Source organism: Triturus cristatus, chromosome 2_2 (assembly GCF_964204655.1).
Source record: "Triturus cristatus chromosome 2_2, aTriCri1.1, whole genome shotgun sequence".
Taxonomy (NCBI): Eukaryota; Metazoa; Chordata; class Amphibia; order Caudata; family Salamandridae; genus Triturus; species Triturus cristatus.
The window spans coordinates 321,796,754-321,816,281 of NC_140582.1; the positions used below are offsets into that span (position 1 = coordinate 321,796,754).

Sequence of the window (19,528 nt, forward strand, 5' to 3'; positions counted from 1 at the left end):
AGGAGGCTGGCACGAATAACTTATGGAGGGAGGCAGGAAAGGACACACTCAAGAGATACTGACACCACCTCCAGATGAGAGGAGGTTGACCCCAATGTCCTGAGGAGAAGAGGTTTTTCATCATTGGGAGAGAAGCTGCGTCAGAAAAGCGAATAGAGGAGGTCTGGTAAATAACCTTAGTTGACGACCCCAGGGCGGAAGGTGGACCATAGGAGGGCGCACTACAAACGACCTCACCAGGCGAGGTGGGGTCAACAGTCTAAGAGGGGAGGTTGCCACCAACAGCCACAGGAGGGAGGCTGCAAACAGCCGCAGAAGGACCTGAGTCAACAACCTCAGGAAATAAGACCTACGCCAGTTGTCTCTGAAGGGGCACTGACACCCACAACCCAAGGAGAGGAAGTAAAAAACAACCCCAAGAGGGGGAGCTGGAAATAAATTGAGGAGGAAGGGTGAATGGACACCCTCAAGGGTGAAGCCTGAAAACCTCGGTGGCGGTTGGGCTGGTTTGCTCCACCGAGGAGGGGCCAGAGGATCTGTGAAACCAAGGAGGGGAGGCCAGCACCACAGCTGGAGCAGGACTGACCCCCAACCTGAGGGGAATAGTCTGACACCAGCAGCGCCGGGAGGCTGACACCAACCCCAGACGGAGATTAACGCCACCAGTTTGAGGAGGGGAGTCACTCTCACGCGCTGATTGGAAGCTGCGACAACAACTTCTGATTGGCGGCTGACACCAACCCCCTTAGGAGGAGAGTGACAGCAGAATCTCAGGAGGGAAAGAGAGCAGTCAGGGGAGAGTCCACACGCGCACCCCCGGGGAGCCTCGCTCCTACCACGCTTCGGGAAGCCCCTGTCAGGGAAGGAGGGAGCGCCAAGGCTTTCTGTGGAGAGAGAGAGAGAGAGAGAGAGAGAGGAAACAGGCAGGGGAGTCAGCCTGCATGCTGCCCGCGGCGGTGCATTCCGTTTCACTGTGTGTACCTGTCATCACTCCCTCGCAGCTACCGCAACTTCAGCCGGGACCTTTCTTTACACAAGAAGCTCGTCTTTACCTTTTCTTGTTCCTGGACAAAGAAGACGAGTCGAGAAAAAGAGAGCTGTCCAAGGAAAACAGGGAGGGAGGGAAACCCCCTGCCCCGTTCCCGTAACAGAGGACGTGATTGTGCGCCGCTGCCGCCTCTCGGTTCACACACATCCCTGGGCTTTACTCACCTCTGAGTCACTGGCACGTTAGTCACAATCACAACACGAGCCGGGCTCAGTCCCTGTGCCCCGTGGGAAGCGGAGGTCCGCAGTTCAGTGGAGGAGGACGAGGAAACTCGCTGGTGTTTGGACTCCGCCACAGCCTTGTCCGAGACCACGGGAGAGCAGAGCACAGGCACCAGGAGGCAGTAGCCCGCTCCCCAACTGCACTTGGATGCCGATATATAGCGCCACACTGCCACAAAAATCGTCTCTGGGCGCGTTGGATTCCTGCCGCGACGAACGCCGAGGGAGCACGACTAACCGCCCTTGTCTGGATTACAAATACGCATCTTATTTATAAACATTTTTTTATGTGCAAAAGTGACTGTCTGTAAACAAAGGGCAGGACGAAAGGATATGATGTTTGCCCCCGGGTCCTGACATCTTTTCTCCTCAGGAGTCCAGAAGCACTCGCCCGCCTGCTGCCACTTCGGATGTTTTGGTGGTCCGCGCCGAGACTGGATTAAGAGGAAGCTGCAGATTTGGATCGGAGTTTTCCACCCCGAAACCACCCTCCCTGTCCCCGAACTCATTGGCGGTGCCCGCGGGAGTGGGTGGGCACAAGTGGGGCAGCATGCCACAACTCTCCAGCAGCGGGGCAGGGGGCGAAGGGGACCCCGAGTTGTGCGCCACCGACGAGATGATCCCCTTCAAGGACGAGGGGGACCCGCAGGAGGAGCCCAGCTACACCGAGGTCAGCCACCCCGGCGAGGAGGAAGAGGGCGACCTGGCCGACATCAAGTCCTCTCTTGTGAACGAATCCGAGGTCATCGGCCACGGTCACGAGGTGAGCGCGCGTGACGGGCACAGCCTTGCCAGTTTCAATATAGTGCTTACATCCTGCGGCATTCAATAGCACGCTTTAGTATTCTTTGAATGTAATGTTACTCATTATTCGCACATGGGGAGGATGTAAGGCCAAAGCAGCCACGTTGGGATACGAACACGTGACCTCCAGCATACGAATCACTTCGCAGCATGCGCTATAGCCCCCTGGGCGGAATAACACCCCCCACCCCACCAATGTCCCTTTCAAATGCTATTTACTAAAACACTTAGAATGCAATGGCATCCATTTACAGCCCTATCCATCGGGTGCTAGTCTCACAACTCGGAGCGCAACCTGCCTGGGTGACTATCTGACACCCCGGAGCACAGGCTGACTCAAAGGTCGAGAGTCTGAAACTTTGGAAGCAGTTTCACTCACTTGAGGCGATTCTCACTTTTGGTCATTTTCAGATGTTCGGTGTCATTAATAGAGTTTCACGCCTGGCAGTCAGTATTCGTGTATAAACACACTAAATAGTTCTTAAATACAGCACCTGGCCCCTCAAATCTCCCCTTCTCCCTTCCTAAATCCTGAAATCTCTGTCTTGAGACATAACAATTTTGGTGTGACAGTACTGACAACTGTCAGCTTTTCATTATCATTGTTCAATTGCCCTTTAAAAAAACACAGGTTAATGTTTCTGTATATGTTCCCTTACCCCGTGTAGTTAGTTGACCGGTTTGACCTTCCTTATGTAGGTTTTTCATGTGTGGGTTTTTTAATTGCTACACAAAAGAAGACTACATCTTTACATTTGTGGGATACGTTAACACTGAACGGAGGATCTCATAATGCACGATATGGTGCCCAAAAATGTGCCAGAAATTGTTTGGACTTGGTCATAATATGCGGTGATGCAAAGAAAGGAAACTTGGGCACCAGAAGAGGGGAGGTGTTGGCAGTGGTAAACAGAGTCTCTTCTGTATATAAAGGTTTTCGTTTTCTTTTCTGGGAGGGCTGAGGGCAGCATGCCACTACTACCGATAAAAGGCTTTCTAAATGTGTGCCTACTTTTATATGAAAACTGTAACTGCTGTGACAGCTCCCTCCCCTTGGCACTGCCATTATTAATTCCACAACGCACGTCAGTGAGAGATTAAGAAGTCTCCGGTCATGATCCTCGGATATTCGTGACTCGAGTTCTGAAGCTCATGTGTTGCCAACTTTGGACATTCACGGAACGCTACGATGCTCTAGCCAGCAGCTTCTATGAGCACCGTGAGCGACCGGAAGTGTGGCCGCGAGGGCTCATTCCAGAGGCCCTTCCAAGCGTTGCAGGGTTACCACGAGGTGACACCGTCTGTGCTGCCTCCTTTCCCCCGTCTCCGGGGTTGAATGATGTCAACTGGAAAAATTAGATAAATCCACGTGGGAGGGGGGTGTGGTAAACCTCGCGGGGTAGAGTAAGAATCTGATGCCCCATGGCATCGGTGTGAAAAGTGCAAGACACTAGGGAGGGATTTGCGAAGCAGCTTTAGGTTGTGGATGCGCAGAACATCTGCAGCACTATTAATAATAAAATCAGAAATAACTCGTTGTGTAGCGTTTGAGAACAGTCTTGCTGGGCCATAGCCTATTATGATGGCAATCTGCACGAGTGAAACGCCAAGATCCCCCTCCAAACTGCGATTTCTATCTAGGTTACCCGAATATCAGTGTAGCAGGTGCCTCAACCCACTGAGCCATGTTGCTTTATTAATTTACTGAAAGCTCCGAGGGCAAAGCAGACAGTGGGCAAACAAACCCATGTGAGGTTGGTCTGACTGAAAAATCTGCTTCGCCATTGATTACCAAAGTCGTATCACCGGTCTCTGCCAGGTAGTTGGGAGTCCCCTTCCAGTCCATGGTTTGCACCAAACTGTATACTTTTCTTTAAATGCCCAAACATGTGCTACTAGGGCATCCTGACGTCTGCCTCTGAACTGTATTTCCAATGAAACGAAGAGACTCCTTTCAGGGAAAACAATGAGGTACCCCCCCACCCCCGTTGGAAATAAGGGTCTCCAGGTATCTTCACTTGGTTCCTTCCTACTTTCTTAAGACTGAAATAATTTGGCAAGCACGAGGCAGTTCTCACACCGGGGCATAAACACTGCCAATTCCACGCCTATTGATGCTTGCTTGTGGCTTTTTCTTGTAGAGAGTGCTCTTGAAGGACTATGTGAAATGCATCCAAATGTATTTGGCCTTTATTGTGTTTATGTCTGTACTGCGTGGACCTGACATTGCCGTCCAACCTGAACTTTCAACAGATACATATTCCGAAGAGTCACAACTGTATAATGTTATGCTTTGACTTAAAAAGAGCCACCCGCAAGGGTGAAAGTGTAGGGTCGTTCGAAACAATATGTCCCCTACCTCAGCAGAAGCAGAAAGGAAAAAACATAAGCTTAAAAGAGAGAGCCGCGTACAATTGTACAACCAAAGTAATACCCGTATTTAGAACAGTACAGGAACCCGTTATGTAAGAAGTGGAACAATTCAAAATATAAAAAAAGTAGATGGTCTGAGTTTCACATATCTAATCCGCTGTACCCTCCGAGATAGGCTGCCACCCATCCTGGCTAAATTACTGCGGCGGCAGTGGACGCCTGACAGGGCACATGGGCAGCTTGTCGGGCCTTTGTGCCCCTTTCGGCCGCCTTGCCTTGCTACTAACTCGGCTAAGTCCGTGACACCTCAGCTCCGCGCCTGTGCAGAGCGGGGGCATCATTTCTTTCCCTCTTCCGTTCAGCTGAGGTGATCAAAGCTCCAAACGTAAACAAGCCAAAGAAAAGAAGCCCGGCCTGGCTGCAGATGAAGCGCCGGCCCCCAGAGGCTCCTCGGCACAGCCGGGCCTGCAGCTGCTGGAGGCGCGCGGCCCGGGATCCGAGGAGGGCGGGGGCGTCGTCCTTGGTCTGGTGGGGAGGGGGCAGTGCACGTTCGCCACGGGGGTGTGGTAACTGCGTGCGTGCACTCCGCGCGAGGGGTGTACTGGCGCGCGCACTGCACAGGTAGCAGCAGTCAGGGGGCGGGGCTTGGACTGGGCCAGGCGGCTGCTGTGTAAATACAGACACGTGGGCGCCGAGTTGCGCCGCGGGGAAGGAGGCACGCACGCACCTGGACCATGCCCCCGTGAAAATTGACACAGTAGAGTAGGTAAGGCAGTGGCGTAACACAAAATGACGCACCCCCCACCCCCTGCAGAATGTGATAATAGACTCCCTGCTTTGGGGTGAATAGGAACCGTCTGAAGCCCCCCGCCCACAAGGCCTGGGCTTCCTTTGCTGCAGGGGGCGCGACAGGGCTTGTGTTATAATAATTATGTTCGGGACTGGTATATATTGGGTAGAAGAACACTGCTTCTAACCCACAATTATAAATACTCATTATTCCCAAACGTCCGTTACAGTGCTGTGATCAGACCCGAGGCTTTTTCCCTAACGGTAATATTGAAGTCAAAATGTGAGTGAGATTTTAGGTGACCGGATGTTTTGAATTAGGGAAGGCGTTGCCATCTCGCAATTGAACATGCTTCTCGGAAATTTGATTTATAGATGGACGATAAATGTGCTTTAAAAATACTCAAATCAAAATAGTCTAAAAATTCGCGAACCAACCAATGGTGCACCATAGCTACAATTTCTCAAGCGCTGCAGACCGAAGATATTTTTGTCTCTAAAAAGTACAACACAACAGGCCATGGCCCCTCACACCCGACAACCATGATGCCCGACGAAATGCTGCCACTGAACTTCAGTTTCTCAGAAGTGCAATGGATTAACATTACCTCACTTCTTCAAGTCCTCAGACCAAACAAAGTATGGGCAAACCTGTTCACGACCGCCCCAGTCTCATTTAGAAACTCACAACAGGCTAAACCGAAACCAATCAGGCCTCTGCTGTAACACAGGGCAGAAACCCCCCTTAGCAGCGCCTTAAACAGCCTCTTAGACACGGCGAACCACGGTCACTGTGCTCTGAGCGTGCTTCACCTGTCTTCTGCCTTTGAAACTGTGGACCACGCCACTCTTTTCATAGACTACAATTCTTATCCCTTGTCACTGACAATGCTTCAGTCATTCCTCGCAGACCAGTCTCAAGAAGGAACATTAAGCAACTTCTCATCCTGTACAAGCCCCATGAATTCCCATGTATCTCGAGGATCCATCCATCACCCCTGCTCATCAACATGTATGTAAACATCTTTAATGGGCGCCCTACAATATCAAAGACCTCCTACGACCTGACATGTACATGTATCTGTAAGGCAGAGAGAAGAGGGACAATTCACTAATTTCTCAGATGGTCGAAAGGCAAATTGGTCCTGGATGGACCAAAACACAGTGAATACTTAATGGCTCTAAACGAACACAGAATAAAAGTTGATGGCTGTACAGCTTAGTAGCTCTAAAACGTAAGGGAATGGATTCCCTCCTCAACATTGCTCAGGTCAATAGTCCCAATTAAATCTTGCATCAGATATCCAGATAGAGTGTGGGGCGCCAAACTCAGTTTAAGCACCCACATTGCACTGTGCTCAAATATTTACACCAACTAAAACTGCTAAAAACACAGCCATTCATTCAGACTGAACACCTCCTTTCAGTAGTCAGAGCACGCCCTTTCATGACAGCAACACTTTATAGAATAGACCACAAGTCTACCAAATCATCAGAATAAAAAAGTAATGCAGCCGTATACGACATCTGTTGATTTTGCAAAGCCTAAAACATAATCGAGCACAGCAGAAACCTCCACTTACTGGTAGTACAAGTGTCACCTTAAAGTACTCTGCCTCATCTTCAGATGCTCAGAAGGCTCTGCTCCAACATACCTACGGAATAAGAGCAAGTGACACAACCCACTAGACGCCGCCACTCAAGTGACCTCAGTCTCCTCGCAAACAAACTGCAAGAAAGGAGGCGACGGGCACTTCTGATTGTCTGACCCTTACATGTGCAACCACCTGTCCCAGCATATACCCAACTCATACACCCTTCCACCCTTTATTTATTTGTGTGCCTATGCCTTCTGGAAAAAAAAAAAACTTGAATCTCACTTATTCAAAATGTCACTGGTGCCAGCATCATCTCCAACTCTAAATCTAACAAGGACCTATATGCAATTGAGTTATGCAGGGTGCACTACACAAATATAACTGAATCATTATTCACAGAGATAGGGTCTTGTTTGTGTGTGTTTTATTTTAATGGACACCAGTTAGCACGTGCATCTAAGAACATGTATTAAAACATGTAAATCTTAGTTAACACTGGCAAATTCATTGATTTTTGCCTGCCCACACCTCACACTTTTTTTTCTGCTGTTTTTTACATGTCACATCTAGGGATGGTAGTGGGTGTGCTCAAGGAAGTGGGCAAAGCAAATGATTTCCACACAAATCTTTGCTTGTGTTCACATTCATTTTCAATGTTTTCCCCACTCATATCCACAAATGTAAATTTAAATGACCTAAGAATAGGTGTTAAAGGAAGTGTGGCAAACTGTGTGGTTGTGTATCACCAGTTTCCTTTGTGTGCTTAAGTATTCTCTTTTACCTGGGATTTTGATGGCCGAGGCAAGCAGCAGTAAATCTCTGCAAGTTCTAGGCATTTGCGTGGCCTCGAGAGATTTACAGCTTTTTTAATGGCTCTGGGTGCCATAGGCGTGGGAAGTTGCTATCATTTTGTAGGTAGATTTCCACCGTAGGAACTCATACAAAAATACTCTGGTTAAGACAGAAGGGAGTGACTTTCCAGGATGGGAATGCGAATGAAATAGCCACATATTCAAAGAGGTGTAAGGATCAGAGTTTCTCCACCAAGCAAGCATATTCTCATTGGAGAGATAATAATGACATTACATCTGCAAATACTCCTTTCCAAATGATTTACACATGTCATTTATCCATCAAGTAGAAATGTTTGCAAAGTTGAAATGCAAATTTCATAGATTTCCAGAAGTACTTCTGGGATTTTTTGAAAACCCCCCAAAAATCGTGAGTCTACCCCAAGCATAGTGAATTTACAGAGTAGAATTTTTACTTTTTCAGTCTTCCCTTGCCAATTGGTCTCTGAGTTCCAATACATTTTTGGCACCGGATCGAACTTTTCTAAATGTGAAACAAGTTCAAGGATTTTTTGTCTAAGCAAAGGTGCACAAATGTGTAATATATATACGGTGAGAAACAGCACATTGTTCCTTACTTTTGCATGGCACATAGCACAAACTGTGCATACTGAAACACCTCCATCAGCTTGGTGTACTATACAATTTCTATTCATTTCTAGACATAGGAGACGAATTGTAGGGTCAAAAGCCTAAAACACCCTCCTTCATTCCTGTAAATGGGCACCAAGCTTGCTCAAAGCACATTGAGTTAGGTACTTCATAGCTCTTCATCCCTTCTTTAGCTCATGTTAAAACTGACAACATAGGTGCCCAGTTTTGAAACTTCTACTCCATTGTTTGGTCAAACCAAGACATTTTCATGCTTCTGTTGAGACATTCACTTTTGCTTCAGCCTGCTCAGGTTTTAGCCATTTTCACTCTTGGACAACAACATGTCTGCCATACACAAGTGGAAGATGCCATGGGGACTATGATCAGGGTACATGAAGTATATTTTGTGCCTGCGCATCGCGGTCTACTTAACTCATCTGAGCCTTTTCTTACATCATACTCAATTGGAGGCTTTGCCAGTTGACGTGGTACAGCACTAATGTGTAGGGGGCAAAAGATGATCTAATTTGATTATTGTCTATGCTCTGTTTGTAATCAGTTTCAAAACTCACCAGGGATATGAGAAAATCTGGAAGAGAAATAAACTGCAGAATGGTTACAATATTTGACAAGCAAAACTCTCCTAAATGTTGTATGCAAATAGTTGTAATAGGTTTTAATAACGATGGAGCAAAATCAGCTACACACATTTGTATAGATTTTTTTTTCCGTGGTCAAAAAGTTGTAATTTGGTGCCATGGCTAAGGATACACAATGTTGTTTTTTAATGCAGTGCAAGATGCAACATACTTACTGTTTAAGGTCATTGTTTGCTTAAATTGTTCTGCTGCATGGATTTTTGTCCCTTTGCAGACCCTAGCCCTTTCGGTCAGGTAGCATAAAGAACAATTCAATGGTTATTTAGTGGTAACTGCATGTATCTCCTCGTTTTAACTCTCCTTCTTCTGACAGAAAAGCGAGATTGATCACAGAGAGTGACTTAATTTCAAGGTTAGACAATTTATCTATCCGGGATGCAAAGATTACTCATGTCTTTTTGTTCCACTGACACCAATTCGACGCTTGACCAAATCTCGTTCAGTATACTACTGAATCATGAAACAGTGACAATAGTTATTTACAGGGCACTGACATGTCAAAGCTGCAGTATTATACAGTGTATAAAAACAAAGTCTTATGATTATAATATGACCATTAAACTCCAAGAGACGTACTTCCTTGTATTCTAGACTTACGCGAAACTCTATTTATCATGCCTGTTTCATGCTAATGCAGATCACCCCAGCAGTTGCAATCATTGTTTTAAGTGGACTAAAAATTGCTCGGTGTAGTCCGCACCGCCAATCAAGAGGCTTTATCTGGCATCAAAGCTTGTGAGATGGATAGCATAAAATTATATCATTTCCCTCTAATTATGTTCCTTGCTCTCTACTGCGCTCCTGTTGATTCTTTTCAATGCTTGATTATCTTCCCATAGAAATAACCCTTTCCGCCGGTGCTCCTCACCTCAAATGCTGTGATTATGGATCTTTTGCAGATCTTGGTGCAGTTTCTTTTAAAAAAAGTGAGTCTAACTAAAAAACTTGAAATTTTGTAAACTCAATTCTAATTTTAACAGATGAGCGAAGCCCACAATCATTGAATAAGGTATAGTTGTAAAACAAATCCCACACATTTTTGGTTTTGTGTCTATAAGATGAATACAAGATGTGCTGCGCATATAATATGTTGCGATACAAGATTATATGGTCTAGTGTTGGGCAGGGCCATATTTCAAACTGCATCCTAAATAATACAGTTTTATGAAATACATAAGCACTAGTTTTGCATAAATCAAATGCCATTCGTAGCACCAGAGTTAAAAGCAATATCACAACAAATGCACAGCAAATGAATGTCAGCATACGTCACTATAAGAGGTACAGTGAATAATAAGACATATAGGGTACAACGATACAACACATCAAAGTAACATCAAAACTTAAGACTGCTACTAAGTGTGGCGCTGTAAAGTAATTATGTTGTTTTGATTTAAAGACATTTCTAAGAGCCACCCAATCAAGAATGATAGATTTGAAAGAGAGCATGCTTTTACCATTTTCTTATATTATTTGCAGTTTCCTACTGCACAACACTTGGATTAAATATTTCATACAATGCTGTACAACTGAGTGTTCTCTTCTGCTTCCATCCCAAATGCAGCCAACATCAAACAGGTTCCATCAGATGCACTATTTCCGAATATTAGTGCAGGTGTAGTGCCTTGGTATTTTTTAAATTAGTTTTACACAATGTTTAGTCAAGAAAAAACCTTGGTAGTTGGTCAATATTATCAGCCACAATGCCACTACAAAAAAACAGACACAGAGCTAAAGGTGCAGTGCACCACAATTTCCAAGCTTTTGCAACTAGCTTTCTTTTTGACCATTTTGTGAGCGCCATCTTGTTTTGGGTTAAAAATGTTGCATCCAACAGTATGACAGATTGGCACACGGACATTGTATTTCAATCCTATACTATAAAAGAGACCTGTAAAATCACTATTGCTCTGTATTGTTCTCTCCCTTGTGTGCTTTCCCCTTGGGCCTATGTTTCTTTCTCCATTGTGTGGTACTCTCTGTTTCTCTTGTAGACTTCACCCTCCACTGCCTGTGCTCCGAGTTGTTTTCCCCATCATGTGCTTCTCCTCTTCTTGCCTTGTTGCCCTTTCCTTCATATGTTGCTTTTACCTAGCTCCCAACCATTTGCTCCCCCTCCCACTCCTCTGTTGCTTCTCCACTTACGCAGCCCTATTTGTTTTTGCAAATTCACACTAGCATTTTTCATTTTTTTGTTATCAATCCAAGTTGCGTCCACCATCTTGAATAAGTAAATAAAAAAAAAAGCAAAGCAAATAGCACCTGAGTCATTCTGCTGGCATGGGCATGTGTGGTGATGCATGCACATGCTAATGACATCACACATGCGTTCATCAGTGGAATGACACGGCCACGAGCAATTTCAACGCACCATTTTCATTTTTCTGATGCTGTACAGCATCGGCAGGGAGCATTTGACAGTTTCTCAGATGCTGCACAGCATCGTAAAAAACATTGCAAAGCCAGTAGCTCAGCAAAGCTAATCTAGTGGCTTTGACAATGCTTGTTTTTTTTTATACCACTGATACTTTTGACCATGACATGCTTTTTACAACTTTGTCATGCTTAGGCTTTACTGGTGACATACCCACATGTTACTTTTCGTACCTTGTGGATTGTTCCTACTCTGTGCCCTTGTGCTCTGTCTTCTCCACATTCCTGAAATGCAAGTGTTGCGTTGCCTATTCAGGTAAATGTTTCTTTTCGTCCAGTACCACTTGTAAACTAAAGGTCATTCGGGCAACCATAGTAATGTGTTGTTGTTCTATATTTGAATTCCATACAGATAGGTGCTATGTTTCGGCATGTCGAATCATCCATTTTCAATAGAGTATCCATTTATTTAATCTAATCAGTACTCCTTTTACTCCTGATGCACTTGTGAGGAAATTGATCTTAGATACTTGGCATGATTAGAGGAAGTCAGAGTTATGGTTCAATATTAGCCCTGGACATTTTTCTCTAGTTGGTATGGTCTTAGAGCGCTAACTTGAGCATGTGGTGGTTCCTGGGTTCCACCTCTTAGGTTTAAAGTTGACAGTCATACAGCAACTGCTTTAGTCATTCTTTAGGGTGGTCTTCTCATGAGCAGTACTGTCCACACGTCACAATTTGTTCCGGTGTAATATTGATGTCCCATTGATAAATTTCGCAGAGGAAGAGCCTATGGTAGTAGCAGTCTGTATATGGCTAGAAGCAATGATATTGTTTTAGAATTGGACCAGCACATAATTCACTCCAGGTACCACTGGGCAATACCCTGCCTGTGCGAGTGAAACACGTGCCATCAGGTAGGTCTATGGCAGGCCTGGTGCTGATGCGAAACCGTGATTTGAAACAGGACCACGATGGATTGAAATCTTGTTAAATTTGAAGAGCTTCGAATTGTCGTTTTATATTTCAGAAGCTGTGCAAGACCTGGGGTTCCTCACTTGCCTACTCCTGCCTGACGGTCATGTACTACTACTCATATTTGTTTAAAGTAGTTTGTACAGCAGACATTAGCAGACGCTAGCACACACAGAACAGAAGCAAGGGCTGAAGTAAATTGCATTATTCGATTTCTTCAACTTGGATTTTCTCAAGGCGTTTCATATCTGCACTAGCTGAAATATAATTAAAAATAAAGAGTTGTAAAATGCATATATACCCCCCAATATACGATCCACCGACAACCACCTTATCTTCAGAAAAGTACTCAAGAATTGGCTCTTCCCCACATAAGCACCATACGCAAACAGAAATTTACTGCATATTCCTCTGTATATAAGCATTTATTTTCACTACAGATATGTATCTATCTTTGTGTATTGCTTTGTATAAACATGTAGAATAATTATGTTGTTGTAAATAAATAAATAAAAATCGTCTTTGGTCTATATGCACTTACTTCCATTGTGCATCTATGTACCTTCCATGTACTTGGATCTGTGTGTCTGTTACCTTTCTCCTGAAAAAGCATATCCAATGCACTACCCTATTTCTCATCCTGTACCTCTATCAATATCTTTAATCTATATATACTTACCTCCTTTATGCATCTATATGCTTTCAATGTACTTATGGATCTATATATTTATCACGTTCTTCTAATTTAGCATTTCAAATGCACTACCCTATTTCTCAGCCTATACTTATCTCAATATATCTTCTAGCCCAACTTTCTGACTCATCTCAAAGTTCTTTCTACTACTCTTTCCAATGCACTACCCTATCTTTCACCCTATACATCTATCAATATATCCTCTACAATCACGCTCTCATTTATCCCAAACCCCATACCACTACTATGATCCCCAAAATAACCCTTTCTAGACTCTCCTACTCTACCCCTCCTTGCATAATCTGACACCTCTTTTTTTACTATACTGATCCCCCAAAGCAAACCTTTATAAACTCTCCCCTCTGACTCTTCCCCTCAAAAACCCCTTTTTACTCATCCAAAAGTCTCCTACTGCTATGACCTCGGAAAAAAAAATCTCACTCTTCTGTCCCTCCACTATCCTTTTAAATCAAAATAACAGACTAACATGTTCACTTCTCAATTTCCATATTCCACTATACTAATTTACCACCAATCCTTTATGGGTTCCAGAGTAGCGTGCTACTCGCCAATGAAGCATTTCAACACCCCATCAGGGTTACCAGCGCTATATAAATGCAAACCTTTTTCCCTTTTCTACCCCTCCCCAACCCTTCTCAATCCAAATAACTGACTAACATATCCACCACTAAAATTACTTTCATGTTTCGCCATACTAATTCAACAGTAATCCTTATGGGTTCCAGAGAGGCGTGCTACTCGCCAATAAAGCGCTTCAAAACCCCATCAAGGGGTAGCAAGCGCTATATAAATACAAACCTATTTCCCTCTTCTATCCCGCAACCTACCCTTCTCTATCCAAATAACTGAATAACATATCCACCACTCAAATTACTTCATACTTCACTATACTAATTTTCAACACTAATCCTTTATGGGTATCGGAGTAGCGTCTTACTCGCCAGAAAAGCGCTTCAACACCCATCAGAGGTAACAGGTGGTACATGAATGCAAACCTTTCTTCCCTTTTATCCCTCCGCTACCCTTCTCACTCTAAATAACTGACCGATATCCACCACTCAAATTACTTTCATATTTCACCATACTAATTCAGCACTAATCCTTTATGGGTTTCCGGAGTAGCGTGCTTCAACACCCCATCAGGAGTAACAAGCGCTATATAAATACAAACCTTTTTTTCCCCTCTTCTATCCTTCTGCTATCCTTCTGCTATCCATCCGAATCCAAATAACTGACTAACCTATCCACCACTTAAAATTTACTTGCATGTTTCACTATACTAATCCAACACTAATTCTCTATGGGCCCCGGAGTAGCGTGCTACTCGCCGAAAAAGCGCTTCGACGCCTCGTCAGGGGTAGTAAGCGCTATATAAATGCAATTAAAATACAATACAATTACAATATATGCATGCTTTCTGAATTTCAGACAGGCCTTTGGTGGGCTAGGCAGATTTTAAAATGGACTTCCTGTTTGTAAGTAGGACCTACTGGAAAAAATAAAAGCGTAAACCACAGTAAGGTGCAGTAGGGCAGGTCTTAATACTCCCTTCTCAGAAATTGACAGACAAAAATGCCTCCCATCAATTTCATGTTTTAAATATCTTTATTAGGGTTGTTTTAACATAATAACACTCGTGCAAAGATTATATCAGTAATCCCAATGCATTGAAATAAAATAATGTACCTGGATGCTTCTCATCAGTGGTCATTGATAGGGAAATATTAGAATAAAACAGCCTGTAAATTGGGGTGAGATGAGCGCGGATAGAAAAGATCAGGGTGAGTGAAGAAAGTAGGAGTTGGCAGTAGCCATTAGACAGGTGCGCTATCCGTGCCATGGCCGAAAGCAGGTGTGTGATAGGCACACCAACTGACACGGTCCATGTTACCAAGGGGCGGGTACCTGAGTCAGGAGAGGCACAGATCAGGGGTCACAACACTGTCCATGAGCAGAGACCAAGCGTTCCAAGAACTCTGTTCCGTGCCACTGACTGAGCCTCTCCACCACTCAGTCCAAACCATTGTTTGTATTTCAGTCCTGATGTCAGATAATTCAATTGTTCTTGCCATATCATTTTAAAAACACTCACTTGGTTTTAAGGTGCAGATAGTTTTCTTGACAGAATCATGCATGTTATTTCTTGCAGCCATTCTACATCTGTTCAGGTTAACCACAGGTTTTTTTGTTTTCCAATAATTATTTGTTATTTTCAGGATTTATGCAGCATTGCCAGCCTGGGGGCACTCTTTAACTTGTAGACAGTGTAGGAAGGTGGATATCTGACTATGGTTACCCCCAACTTTTTGCCTAGTGTCTAGCTGGTTTTTCGACTTAGTTGGCCTGAGATCCTGCCATTCAGGGTCTCAGGCTGTCTGCTCTCTCTTTAAAATGGACTCCATGTACCCTAGGTACATAACCAATTGGTAAGGATCACCTTATTGGACCCTGTACAGTGTACCCTAGGTACCCAGGGCATAGGTGTACCCTAGGCCTCCCAGGGGCTGCAGCATGTATTATGCCACCCCTGGGCTGGCCTTCCAATCAGACACAACTGGCTGATCACTCAGCTGGGGCAAGGTCGTGTAATCACCCCTTGCTTAGATATAGTATGCCTATATCTGCCCTTATATATAGACACATGTGTACCTATCAGTCACTCCTATGGCAGGCCTTAACAATCCTGGAGGCAGAGTGCTTGGTAACATGTGAGATGGTGCTCTAGCATGAGCTGAGCCTGTCTGCAGCTTTCGGAACCATGTCCTTATAGCTGTTCTATGATATAGCCTACCATATACTCTTAAAGTGCCTTATAATCTTAAACGGTTATGGTAACTATGGTTTGGCTTTATCAAAACATGTCGTGTAAGGTGTCTAACACTTTGGAATAATACCCCCATACCATTTCTGGTGATGAGGATATTATTCCTCCCTTCTAGAGGGAGAGACATGTTAAAATCCTACTTTGCTGTTTAACTCTAACCAAAGCCTCAGCATCACAAAATGGATGCTGCTGCCACGACACAAGTCTGACCTCCTGCAGCTGGGAGTGATCCCAGCCAGGGAGGCCTGGACAATAGGTTTCCTGCTTGGGGAGGTGCTAGCACCTCCCCAGACAGCCTTTAGTGTATTGGGGCAGGGTGGGCTGAAAGGAATCAGACATGCCTGGGGCACACAAGGTGTTCCTTGCATAGTCCAGTTCAAACCGGCGCTGGGGCACTCCAGCCCCAGCTCTGGCGCGAAACTGGACAAAGGGAAGTGGGTGTAACCACCCCCTCCCAGGTCCCACCCATAAGGCGTGACCTAGCAGGTATCCCAGCCCCCCAGATTAGTATAAGAGTGGGAGTTGGGCCTCAAGACTTTAGATTATCCTGAACCTGCAAAACTGAACAGAAACTCTGGACCTTCGACATTCGACGAAAGAAGAAGACTGAAGAATCTCCCTTGTAGCCAAGGAGTGGCTACCCTGTGCAAACAGGCACCATCAAGTGACTACCCTTTGCTTTGTGAAACGTTCGACGAGGAACCGACTGCAGAGCCCGACCAGGGCCTTGATTTCCAGACTTCTCCGACCCTCATCCACATCTGCAGCAGAGCTGAGATCCGTGGAGGCGACGAGCGACGTGGGACCGGCTACCTGGGAAAAGTGGCTAGTAACTTACAGCGCAGCTTCTGAGGTACCCTCGAAGTTGTGCACCGGGGATTGAGAAGCCCCAACCCCAAGCACCATCTGCACCGAAGACCAGCCCCCCACACTCCACGAGTCCTGCGTGGGGCCCTTCAGCATTTTCCTGCTTGCCGCGTCTGTCCGGTTGCTTGCCCGCTGGCTAGTGGCCTTTGTGACGACGCTCCCTAAAATCTTCTGCGCTGGTTTGGCTCCTCCAGACTGGCTCCCGCTTCTCTGCAAAGAAGAAGCACCCCAGACCTTCCTGGTCTGCACCAGAAGCAAGTCCCTTGTTCTTCGTGGGTTCCGCTTGCCAAGGCTTGGTGAGTCCTAGTCCAACTTCGACGCCGCCGACAGCAAGAGCCTTCGTGGGACAGCTCGCCTCCTGGTCCTGGTCGTCCTCGACGCTTCCTGGTCCTCCTGGCTCCAGCGTCAAGCTTCACCTTCCCCTGCAACTCTTCACGACATCGCCTGGTTCCTTCCTGGTTCCACGTGGTCACTGGCTAGTGACCTTGACTCTGTCCCCTCTGCTTGCAGGTTTCTTCTCTTCTTGATCCCAGGCTTGGGATCCACCGGACACTCTCCCCTGACTGCCTGTCAGCATCTTTCTTCAGGCATCCATAGGAGTCGACGACGAAAACGACGCATCTTCACCCCTATGCACCCGCAGCCTGTGGGCTAGGTAACTTGGGTACTCCGGTGCTCATCAGGATAGTGACTATCCTAGTGTCTAGTTTTCAAGTCTCAACTTCCTAGCTACTCCGGAAGTGTCCTAAATCTATCTATTTCTAAACTATAACATTGCTATTGACTTTTACGCATTACGCGTGAGTGTTTCCACTCTGCACACGAATCCCGTGGGCCTCCCACTTCCTAACTAACGCTAGTGTAGTGTAGCCCCAGCGATTCCCTAGGCCTAGGCCTATTCTATTTCCGTGACAGTGGTTCTTATACCACTTATTTAGTATATGGTTTGCGTGGCCCCTAGGGCCTAACTGTATTACTTACCTGTGTGACTTACTGTATGCATTAATAAGACTGTGTTGTACTTACCTCTAAACTCATAAAGAGTGCTGAGGGTTTGCTTAGAATAAATACACTTTATTTTATATATATATCTGTTGTGGTGTCCTTTCATTTGGTATTCAAGGGATTATATATGGTATCACAGCTGGCTTCACATGCCATTCAGAGTTTAGCCTAAGACTGCTCTTGTCCATGCTACCACTAGGATAGCTGGTCTATAAGGTTGACTTTACAACCAATCACCATAAGGGTATTTGGACTGATATAAGGTGTACACTATAACTAGTGACATCATACATCAGGCCAACTTCTCACATTGGTGAGCAGCGGTTGGGATCTGAGCTTGCTGTTGTAATACCATTGTAATCTTGAGATACTAAATTGAAAGATCACACAGATATTGTCTAGGTACATATAACATAGATTATTATACTTAAGTCCTACTGGACTTTGTAGTTGTAGGTTGAAGGGAATAACACACCCTGACTACAACTACTAGAAAGGTTTAGTAGATACAACTAGTGTAGGTAGGTGCACACACCACACCCTCACTAGATCATGCCTCTGGGAGAAGATCAAGTAGATGCTCTCTCAGGAGGGGCAGGTCTGCAGAAGACCCCCTCTAGGTATGATACCTTAACATTCCAGGAGATGAGACAATTGTGTACCTCCAGAGGAATAAAACAGGGTGCAAACCCTACCCTTAGACAGCTAGTGGAGCTTCTGGAGGCCTATGATGCTGAAAGAGCTGCCAGGGATGGTGCCATAGCTGTAGATAAGGGTCTACCCACCACAGATGAGTCAGATGGGACTTCAGAGGAAGAGGTAGACAGCCAGGGCCAAGTAGGAAGACTTAGCCAGGCTAACCTAAGTTTACATGGGAGTTTGCATGGGGTCCCCCCATACAGACCCCCAAGTAGGCTTTCACAGAGAAGCAGGAGGGACAGATCCCCTTCAAGGGAATCCATCCACTCCCATGTCTCTAGCATCTCTAATGCTTCCTCTCACAGGGGAATGACTTCACCTGAGAGAAAGGAGCATAAAGCCAGAATGAGGGAAGCTAATCTGAGGATTCAGAGGGAAGAAATTGCCCTTGCCAAAGAGAAGCTTGCTCTGGCTAGAGAGCAAAAATTGTGTGGGTCAGAACCCACTGGTGGCAGCAACATTCCTAGAGATAGGGATAGGTCTTATGACCATAGAAACCTAAGCAAGATAGTCCCCCCATATCAGAATGGGGATGACATCCACAAATGGATGACTGCTTTGGAGAGGGCCTGCAAAGTACAGCAGGTACCCCAAAGTCAGTGGGCAGCTATCTTGTGGCTCTCCTTTTCTGACAAAGGTAGAGACAAGCTCCTCACAGTCAGTGATGAGGATGCAAACAATTACAAAGTCCTGAAGAGTGCTCTGATAGATGGGTTTGGCTTAACCACTGAGCAATATAGGTTGTTGTTCAGAGACACCCAGAAGACACAGACACAGGACTGGTCTGATTTTGTGGATTGTGCCACTAAGGCTTTGGAAGGTTGGTTAAATGGCAGCAAGGTGCAGGACTATACAGGATTGTACAACTTGATTATGAGGGAGCAGATCCTTAGTAATTGTCAGAACCAGCTTCTCCATCAACACCTGGTAGACTCAGATTTGACCTCTCCCCAAGAATTGGGAAAGAGGGCAGATAAATGGGTCAGGACCAGGATTAGGCCTAAAAATCAGGGTGGTGACCAAAAGAAGGATACCACCAAGCCTCAAGAGAAGGGTGGGGATAAAGCAAAAGAGAAATCTTCCTCAGGGCCCCAAAACTCCACACAGGGTGGTGGGTCCCAAGCTCCCTCCTC

At 45.5% G+C, this 19,528-nt stretch overlaps 1 protein-coding gene across 2 annotated transcripts in view; it reads left to right on the top strand.

Annotated features, from left to right (window-relative positions):
• Positions 1-747: 747 nt before the first annotated feature.
• The window catches only part of LEF1 (lymphoid enhancer binding factor 1), a 233,642-nt gene continuing 214,861 nt past the window's right edge, over positions 748-19,528 (top strand). The window contains exon 1 of one of the 2 annotated variants that reach the window (XM_085641386.1): positions 748-2,032. In XM_085641386.1, the coding sequence (XP_085497512.1) occupies positions 1,820-2,032 (213 nt within the window). In that variant the 5' untranslated portion in view covers positions 748-1,819. The remainder of the gene's footprint in view (positions 2,033-19,528) is intronic. The other variant, XM_085641387.1, reaches the window with a different exon arrangement.